The following is a 10318-nucleotide window of genomic DNA, read 5'->3' as shown; positions in this document are numbered from 1 at the left end:
CCCCCCCAACAAAAAAAAATAATAATAATAAAATTTATCTTCCAGATGTTATTCAAATTTAATTCGCAATGTCAACTCTCATTCTAGCCAATTCACCTTAAATGATATCGGCTGACATGAGTTAGTTTAATTAGACTAATTTGTACACAAACTTTGTAATTTTTAATGATCATCAATTTATTGGATACCATGCTATTGATATATATATTTTTATGTCGATTTGGTAATGAGCCATTTATTGGATATCATGCTTATAGCATATATATCTTTGTGTGTCAACTTGGTTATTAGCCATTTATTAGAGTAGAGATAATTGAGCATACCCACATTTATTTAAAATCAGTAGTAAACTTTTTTCCCTTTAAAATGCATGTGTTTTTCATTATACATATGTATACATACACACACATAAATATTCACGATTGTACATTATAATAAGAGAAAGTTATTTAAGTTCTTGGCAAAAGAAATTACAAAATATCTGTATTTTAACGTTCTAGATTCCATACAAATTTAATTTTGTAGATCCTACCAAACCACCCAGTATGGCCTATCTTTTATGAATTTGAAGTGCATGTGCACCAAAGTTGTTGTCAAGTCTTATTTTGTGCTTTTTATCCATTGACACCTACTTGGCTCCTATTTTTGTTCTTCAATTCAATACAAAGGTTATAATATTTCCACTTTAATGATGCAGTAACTCAGAGCTAGATGAAGCTGAGTTTGCAAGGTTTCATGGCGCTGTCAAGCGTGGCGATATTGTTGGTGTCACTGGGTTTCCAGGTTGGGCTGCAAGGATGCGCTTCACCTTTTTTCTTTTCCACTAATAATTTCTCTATATTTTGCAGAAGTCTAGTTTATGATGTTTGTTCTTCAATTGTCTTTTTTCCTTTTTAGTCCCTTATGTGTGCCATCATGATTTGAGAGAGAGAGAGATCCATGGCTTGACGTTTTCTTCCTTAAGCTTCTCATTTCTTTCTATTACATTACTTCTATGAATACAGAAAATCTATTTTCTGGAGTAAGCTTAATATGTTCTATTCTTGCAGGAAAAACAAAGAGGGGAGAGCTCAGTATTTTTCCAAAATCATTTATTGTCCTTTCTCACTGTCTGCATATGATGCCAAGGCAGAAGGCTGCCCAAGGGTCTGAGAATGCAAATTTGAAGGTAAATGAACCTAGTTTTTATGTCTGGGTTATTTGGATGGCTTCTCATTGTGTTCTCATTTTTGGTTCAGAAAAATGACGCATGGGTCCCAGGTTGTACCAGGAATCCTGAAACCTATATTTTAAAAGACCAGGTAACTATTCTATTTGTGTTGCGCACTTCCTTTTGTTTACCTACAGGAACATCTGTTTTGTTTTATCTTTTTTCTATTTTTCTTGGGTGGAAAAGTTGCACTTTTATGATTGGTATTTTAAAAAAGCCCTCTCAGGCGAGCGCAACACACGCCTATGCATGGGTCTGGTGCAAATAAAAATTGTGCTTTCACCACATTCTAATCTCCATTTGATATTGCATTTCTGTCTCCATAGACGATATTCTCTTAGGATTAATTCTTGTAATTTGGATTTCAAAATGGATTTTTTAATGGAAGTCTTGGCTTGAAAGCCGCCGGCTTGACTATTAAACGTTCCAGGTTCAGATAGTAATTAACAAGCTTACTTTTGTTTTACAAACGGCTTGGGAATTTTCACATAAAAACTTGTATTCCCCTCATGACAACTGCGGTTTGTTTATTTTTATGTCTTCTTTGAACCCAAGGACACGTGTACAACCTATATAACACATCCTGTTCAAGTAAGTTAAAACACTTATTGATTATTTCACTCCCTCCAGAAACTTTATAAAAGGTCTACAAGGAAAATGTTCCAATTGGTGGCTAGAAAGTATACACGTATTAGTTATTGTGCACAGTGCTAAATGCTCTATCTATGATCACAAGAACAATATTAGCATAGCGGTTGAGGAAAGATTAAACAATTCAAAGAAATACAGTAAACTTGGAATTTGAGAGGACATTTCCACAAAGCAGCTGCAAAAACAATTAGATCCTAATTACTTCCCATTGTCCTCCAACATCCAGGAAAATCCTTCAATCTTTTTCCAACCAATATACCTCCGGTAGAAGCCAACTTTCGTTATGATCCAAAGAACTTTTTGAAGCCAATTTTCTTGATGATTAAGGAAAGTACAAAAATTAGGGCCACCAATTATGTGGTCTGTATAATCGGAGCAATAAAAAAAGCCACTAAACAGAAACAAAATATTTACATAAAGAGACTCCAATTGTTCAACATTAAGGATAACTGATAATTACAAAAAAATATGTTTGAAGAAACCACCCGAAGAGTCATTGAAGTACACTCTAACCTCCTTAGAACCCTCATTGTACCGTTAAAAATATCCTTTTCTCTTGAGCCACCCACCTAACCACCTAACCCAAGAATCTGTTTAGCATGTTTATTCAAGGTTGAATATTGAATACTGCATGATTGGGTTCAACTCTAAATTTGAAGGTTTCTGGTTATATTTGTTGAAAGTCGACCTTTAGATTTTATGTTTCTACATGAATTTGCGTCCAACATTGAATTTTAAGGTTGCTTAAGATTTGTGTTAAGTATATCAATTTTCTTGGTAGTGACTTCAATTCTGATACAACTTTGGAATTACCGAATGAGTTATAGGTTGTTTGAGATTTGTAGCTATCACATCAAGTCATTTCAATTCTGTAATTTTTTGGACACCATCAATCAAATTTCTAAATAATAAACTAACTATACATACCTCAATTCCCTCGAATTACATTTGTTATGAACGTTCATACAGCTTTTGTATCATACCATGAACATCTCAATCTCTCTGATTCATGTATTTTCTCCCAACAATATACAACATTTTAGTTGCTGACACTCTGTCTCTGGGTTTGTTGAATTCTCATCCTTGGTTAAACACTTTGAGACAATGTCTTCCAAATATTATGGTATTGATGTGTTCAATTTCATAATTCCAGGAAACTCGTTATCGTCAACGATATCTGGATTTGATGTTAAATTTGGAAGTGAGGCTCATATTCAAAACCAGAGCTAAAGTAATCCAATATGTTAGGAAGTTTCTTGATGATCTCGACTTCTTGGAGGTTTGTTTACAATTGACAATTGAAATTTATGAATTTTGATTAAATGTGCCTGTAATTTTTTTAAAATTTTATTTTTATTCTTTATGTCTTAACCCTTAGGTTGAAACGCCAATGATGAACATGATTGCTGGAGGAGCAGCAGCCCGTCCATTTGTGACCTTCCACAATGATCTTAACATGAAGTTGTTTATGCGCATTGCACCTGAACTCTATCTTAAGGAGTTAGTTGTTGGTGGATTAGACCGTGTATATGAGATAGGGAAGCAATTTAGAAACGAGGGTATTGATTTGACTCATAATCCTGAATTCACCACCTGTGAGTTTTACATGGCGTTTGCTGACTACAATGATTTGATGGAGCTGACTGAGAAGATGCTAAGTGGTAATTTTTAAACTTCAGATTTTGCATGCATATTAACTCATATGGATTCTCCACCGTCGCCTTTCCTAATTTCCATCCTTTTTCTACTTGTATCTATTCTTCTCTGACATTGTTGACCTTAAATAGGGATGGTGAAGGAGCTTACAGGGGGCTATAAAGTAAAATATCATTCGAATGGGCTTGATAATTATCCGATTGAGATTGACTTCACTCCCCCTTTCAGGTTTGTTTGCAATAATTTTGTTTAGCCCGTGTTTAAACTTGCACTGCGCTGACCAGAATCTTATATTAAATTATCTTGATTTTTTTTAAACTTACTGCAGGAGGATTGACATGATAGAGGAATTAGAAAAGATGGCAAACCTCGATATACCCAAGGACTTGTCCAGTGATGAAGCTAATAAATATCTTAGAGCGGCATGCCAGAAGTTCGAAATCAAATGTCCTCCACCTGAAACAACTGCTCGCTTGCTGGATAAAGTAATCCTCTTTATCTTATGATTTTATCTTTTGAAGCTTATCTTGTTTAGCTAAGAAATGTTATATAGTACGGAAATACATGGGGAGGGAAGACAAGTAGTTCTTATTTCTGGAAAATGTACACTAGGAGTACATTTTTCTCAACAGTATTTTAAAAGTAATTATTTTGGCAGCTTGTGGGGCACTTCCTAGAAGAAACATGCGTGAATCCTGCTTTCATCATCAACCATCCGGAGATTATGAGTCCCCTGGCAAAGTGGCATAGAGCAAGACCTAGTCTAACTGAACGTTTTGAATTGTTCATCAACAAACATGAAGTATGCTTCCAGAACTTAATAATACTCTGTTTTCTGTTCTTCATCATACATGTGTCTGCTTGTGCGTGCCTTCTGTTTCTGCTGTTAACATTTGATGACTACTCAGGTATGTAATGCGTACACTGAATTGAATGATCCTGTGGTACAACGCCAGCGGTTTGCTGAACAACTTAAGGTATCTTACCCTGTAATAAATAGACAACTACAGTATTGAGTTATAAAACCTTCTGAAATCTAAATGACAATTTATTGGATTTTATTGTACTTGTTTTTCTTTAATAGGACCGACAGTCGGGTGATGATGAAGCAATGGCTTTGGATGAAACGTTTTGTACGGCACTCGAGTATGGATTGCCTCCTACTGGTGGCTGGGGTATGGGCATTGATAGGCTAGCTATGTTGTTGACGGATTCACAGAACATTAAGGTTTGTGCTTCGCACCTCTCTTTTTTGTGTGACCTCGATTGGCTGCTTGATTCTGGTAAATGCATACTCTTCAGATCTCTCTCTCTCTTTTTTTTTTTTTTCTTAAACTGTTCTTTTTGTGAAAATAGGAAGTTCTTCTCTTCCCAGCCATGAAGCCCCAAGATGAACCACCGGCCCCCAAAGGTACATACTATATTATTCCTGGTCTCTAGCTATTAACTTACTTTGATTGTCAGTATTTTGATGAGGCCTATACCTAAAAACGGAACCTGTTTAATCTTTCTAATCCTTAAGTTTTTTTTTAAAATGAAAAATTACATTAATTGAAGCCTGAATTAGAGGAGGATCTTAATCCCTGTTTCATATTGTATTGCTCTCAGATGTATTGTTGGTTCATTCTGCGCCTTGTGAAAGTTTTTGATGATAATTTCCTTCATTTACTTTTGTATTTTCAGCCTCAACTGGAGTATAGGTATGATCACATTATGAGGAAATCCAAGAGGTGCGTTTGCGATGAGGCAGTTATTTTAGGACGTCAAAAAATTTGGGTCGTATTGTTTGGCCTCCCTGCTGCTGGAGCAGGGGCTTTGTTGGAGACATTTAACATGTATGAAATTGTTCTCGTCTTTTATAATATTATCATCATTGCAATTTTTTGTGAATGCATAATTTTTTAAATAGACACCTTAAATTCTTTCGTAATGCTCTTGCTATCATCCTTCTGGATACGATATAACCCAGAATCAAACTTGGGCCGAATGTCAAAACTCATTTGAGAAAGCTGAGCTAATCTCAGCAGATTGTTCTTTTTTGAGATTTGGCTTAGGATTGATTCCATTTAATCCTTTAAGCTATGGAGAAAGGCTCTAGCCTGGCTATTCTGCCTAGTGCATGTACAGAATTTGCCTAGTGCATGTACTATATGATGAAGATGGACCATGAGTTTGATCCAAACTTAGAATTATGTTTATTTTTAATAATTTACACATTTTGTCCCATGATTAGTTCAGAGAAAATAACCATTTGTTTCAGAGATCTCGATTAATGATATAGTTGTAATGTTATTATTTTTTTCGTTCGATTAGTGTTTTGTGTATTGTAGTACAAGATCGAAAAGAATGTGTATTGTTCCAAGTCTTACAAAGAATCTATACCACCCTTGCCTATACAACTCTAATAACGTTTATGGAATAGAACAAATACTCCAAGTGAATGTCAAAGGTGTTGATTCTTTCATGATAATAGACTCGTGAAGAGAAGTATTTGACCATCTTACCTATTTTCACCACAAAAATTAATGGGAATAAAGAGAGAAGGATGGAATAAGGATCCATACAAGTGGAAGAAAGAGCTATGGGAAAAGGATACAAAGGTGAACGAACTAGGGTGAGTATAAGAGTTTGGAAGGAGGGGATAAAGGTATGCATATTGTGATTGGTCGAATCTCCCACCTCGAACACGACCTTCCATCTAATTAGACGTCTTTCCACACGAAATTTCTAAACCACTTTTCCATTCTAAAAATCACGTAGAAAGTAATCTTATATTGTGGCGTTAAATCGGTCAAAAATCTGAGTTGAATCCAACTAATGTCAATTTGTGGAGAATGAAGGGTATTTTTTTCCCCACCAACAGCGATGTTTGTGGACCTTCTCCAATTGGGTTGAAGAATGATAACTAATTGGGACTGTTCTTTGAGTTTTTATAATTTGTATCACAAAAGGATTCTTTTGTTCCCATTAATCTTCAAAAAAGAAAACAAAATGATCACAAATGTTGTTGGAATGAAATTAGGAATGAATCAATCTATTTCATCTAGTAGAAAGTCCCATTTATCGATTACTTTTGACTCATTATAACATAAGTTTACGATGAATAATGTGTTGTACAAAGTTGACAAATTGAAAGTTAACGTGATAATAACTAGCCACCCACCACATTAAAAATGATCGTTTTCAATTTTTGATATTGTCACATCTATGAACAGTAGTTACATAATATAAAAGGAGGTAAAGTTAAATCGGAATTTTTCAAAGATGGAGAAGGCAGCCTAAATATAAAATTATTTCTCCAATTTGATAAAAGTAATGTTATATAAATTTGTTCTAGAGAGTTGATTTCTTTTTCTTCCAAATAAGAAATCAAAAGCAAATTAATCACACACAAGGGTTGAATGCTTGTTTTTGGATTTGCTTTCATTCTACTTTTGAATGAAATAAAGTGAAAAAAGTGGTGAATCCTAGGAATTGTGAATGTGATTGGTGTTTTTTTATTTATTTATTTTTTAAATAATTCTTAGATGTGGCAAATGGATATGGATATCTCTTTTTTTCTTCACTTTTTCTCTAGAATATCATTTCCATTTGAAAAGTAAAAAAAGGAATAACTTTTTCACATGGGCAGTTTGGCTTGTTTCGGAATTACAACTCTTCGAATCATAATATAAATCAAAAACTCAAAAAAATTGTGTTGAGAGTTCTAACGGTCTATGGTTAAGATTCAGATCAAGATTTGAAATTTGGATTGAATATTTGTGTGTCCCGACATTTCTCTACAACATGATCATGTTACGTACATCTTGCTTCTGAGAGTGAAGACTATCTTCATAGATGAACAAGAGTAATTTCAACATGTTTTGTCTTCACTCATACGCATCCTAGACAAAATCTCAAGAAGTCATTGAATATAGAATTACTCACAACAAAAAAAATATTTAGCTTTGTAGTTTTTATAATCCCCCATCGATTAGAGAGGGAAGCGAGTGTCAGCTAGGATGCTGGCCCCCAAAGGAGGATGGATTGTAAGATCCCATATCGGTTGAAGAGGAAAACAGAACATTCTTTGTAAGGTTGTGGAAATATCCCCTAGCAGACGCGTTTTAAAAATCTTGAGGGGAAACTCGAAAGGAAAGCCCAAAGAAGACATATTTGCTAGTGGTGAGCTTGGACTATTACACTTCCAAATTTTTTAAGTTTTTTTTTAAAATTTTTTTTCTATCCTTGCCGAGCTTAAATAATTATAAATGTGTACTCGAACCCATAATTTTATGTTATTTGTAGCCTAAGATATTGATAGTACAAGATATTTTATTTTATTTAATAGAATTATTTATATTTCTAATGTATTAAAAGCAAAGGGGAGAATTTTGTAATTTTTCCTTTTACCTCTTTCATTGGTATTATATTTTTATTTTACTAATGCATTTGACTTTAATTATTAATTCTTAATTTATATTATAATTAATTAATTGCAATTTCATGGTTAGGCCGCCCCTTTTGGCGTTTTTTATTTAATTATTGACAGTTAATTTAAAATTAAATTATAATTTTCAGTTAGATTCAATTTTTTTCTGCCATTTTCGATTATATAATTTAAATAATATATTTTATTACAATTATAAGTAGGTGATTTAACTCAAAAATTTTATTATAAGTCAACCCACAATTAAAAAAAAAAAAAAAACCCATTAAAAAAAATCAAATTGATTTTGGTTTGGCACGTTTTTTTAATTACTATAATTAAATCTCAAAATCTCAATTTTTTTTTCTATTTTCTACACGTGTGAATGGGAAAGGAATTACAATAAATTTTTAAATAGACAAAAATTAAAATTATAATTAAAAAGTCAAAGGATGACGTCATAAGAATAAGTCCCATTTCTCAAAAAAAAAAAAAAAAAAACCCCAAAATTTCAACGAAATCAACTCTCAACTTGATGAATTATTGAACTAAATTTCAAAATTTTCTTGAAAATAATAATAAAAAAAAAAGAATTATTGAGAGTTAAGTCGTCATATGTTTGTTTTATTCCCCAAATTAAGTCAATAGCTTTGCCGTGGAGGTTATCTTCACTTCCCATATTGCCTCATTTTTCTGACTTTTTTTTTCTCTATTAGGGTTTCTTTTTACTTTCGTATATTTATATGCGTTCGATTATGGTTGATTATTAACCAACAAGATCGTCGGTCTAATCTTTACGCTCAATTTCATCTACTGTGTGTTTTTCTCCTTGGAAAGATTTGATAGAATTAGGGTCAGCCAAAAACGAAGGAAAAAGACTGAGAATACCCTCGTCTGTTTTTGTTTTTTCGTCGATTAGGGTTTTATTCAAATTTGGTTGATTCTTACTTTAATGTGTCTATACACATTTGGATATAGTTTATTAATGAACAGATCATTGGTCTAATCTTTACCTTCAATTTCATGTTGTGTTTTTCTTTTTCCTTCTTGGAAAGATTTGATAGAATCATAGATAGAGCCAAAAACGAAGAAAAAAAGGACTGGAAATACCCGTCCTTCAAAATAAAAATTATGTTTTGCTTTAAAAGTCAATTTTTTTTTAATTCTATCTAATTTGAAAAAAATCAAATATAGGTTTTAAAACTTATATAAATTATTATTATTATGACATATTTGAAATTTTAGAATTATATATTAACAAGTAAAAAGTGATTCTAAACCTCCAACTTTTTAATATGGTAAATATGGTAAAGATAAATATAAGCCAGAGAAGTCAGGTTGATTTTTTTTTTACCATTATAATATATATTCTTACCTGTGTCATCACTTATTTCATTCGAATCATCGATAATAATATTGAATAACTTGTAAGACTTATTAAATAATACAAAAACTAAATGATTATGAAGTAAAATTCATTAGGGGTATTAAAAGAAATCTGATGACCCGAAAAACTCATTCAACCCAACACAATTCGTATAATTTGAATTGGGTGATGAACTTATTTAAGAACAAACTTCGATATTTGAATACAACACATTTCATAATTATTTTTTTGCTTATTTATTCTTGAATCATTTTTACCTTTCAAAACATATACCGAAACGGTGAATTTTAATTAAATATTTGAATATAAATTCACGTGTTACTTTTATTAAAATAAAAATTAAAAAAAAAAAACATAAATAAGTCAGATCAACCCAAACTAAAAAAAATATGATTACGTTGGGTTCGTTATTTAATAAAAATTATTTAGATTGAAAAATTTATAACCCGAACAATTGAGTTGAATCTAAAAAACGTTTCAAGTGAACTCAGCATAATCCACGAACATCTCTACTAGAGACGAGTAGTTAAGCGTAGAATTAAATTTTAAAAAAAGAAAAGATCTATTCATGTTGGAAAGATTCGAAGATGTGAGTGGTGAAGTGGAAAATCTTATCACATGCCTCTTGCAATCATAGTTATGATCCTCTCTACATTTTGGTCAACATTTGGCTAATGTCTTAAATTATTTAATTAATTATTTATTTAAGAATAATATTGATTTTTAGAAGCATTTAATTAATTGTTATCCAAAAGAAATGTGTGGTTAATAATTTATGTGGGTAGCTGCAAGTGGAATACTTTGGGGTTTTTAATTGATAGCAAAATGAACAACAAACTTCTCCACATGCTTTTGTGTGAATATTCCCATGGCGGTGCTATTAATAAAAATCATAAATCATTTTCTTTTTTTAATTTATATTTACTCATTCTATTCCGTTCAAATATTATACAAAATAAGATGATTTTATGGTTCGTCTCCCTTCCTTTACAGATGAGCAATTTCA

General features: G+C 32.2%; 1 protein-coding gene across 1 annotated transcript in view; it reads left to right on the top strand.

The window, feature by feature from the left end:
- Positions 1–5444, top strand: part of LOC111436183 (lysine--tRNA ligase, cytoplasmic-like) — a 7921-nt gene extending 2477 nt beyond the window's left edge. Inside the window, exons 6-17 of the mRNA XM_023073900.1 lie at positions 698–783; positions 1050–1168; positions 1239–1301; positions 3015–3140; positions 3240–3522; positions 3649–3745; positions 3846–4002; positions 4176–4319; positions 4426–4494; positions 4602–4745; positions 4874–4928; positions 5201–5444. Of these exons, the coding sequence (XP_022929668.1) occupies positions 698–783; positions 1050–1168; positions 1239–1301; positions 3015–3140; positions 3240–3522; positions 3649–3745; positions 3846–4002; positions 4176–4319; positions 4426–4494; positions 4602–4745; positions 4874–4928; positions 5201–5217 (1360 nt within the window). The 3' untranslated portion in view covers positions 5218–5444. The remainder of the gene's footprint in view (positions 1–697; positions 784–1049; positions 1169–1238; positions 1302–3014; positions 3141–3239; positions 3523–3648; positions 3746–3845; positions 4003–4175; positions 4320–4425; positions 4495–4601; positions 4746–4873; positions 4929–5200) is intronic.
- The last annotated feature ends 4874 nt before the right edge of the window (positions 5445–10318 follow it).

The sequence above is a fragment of the Cucurbita moschata genome, unplaced genomic scaffold (genome assembly GCF_002738365.1).
Source record: "Cucurbita moschata cultivar Rifu unplaced genomic scaffold, Cmos_1.0 Cmo_Scf00052, whole genome shotgun sequence".
Classification (NCBI taxonomy): Eukaryota; Viridiplantae; Streptophyta; class Magnoliopsida; order Cucurbitales; family Cucurbitaceae; genus Cucurbita; species Cucurbita moschata.
The sequence above is the reverse complement of the archived record's forward strand: the minus strand, read 5'-3'. Positions and strand labels throughout refer to the sequence as shown.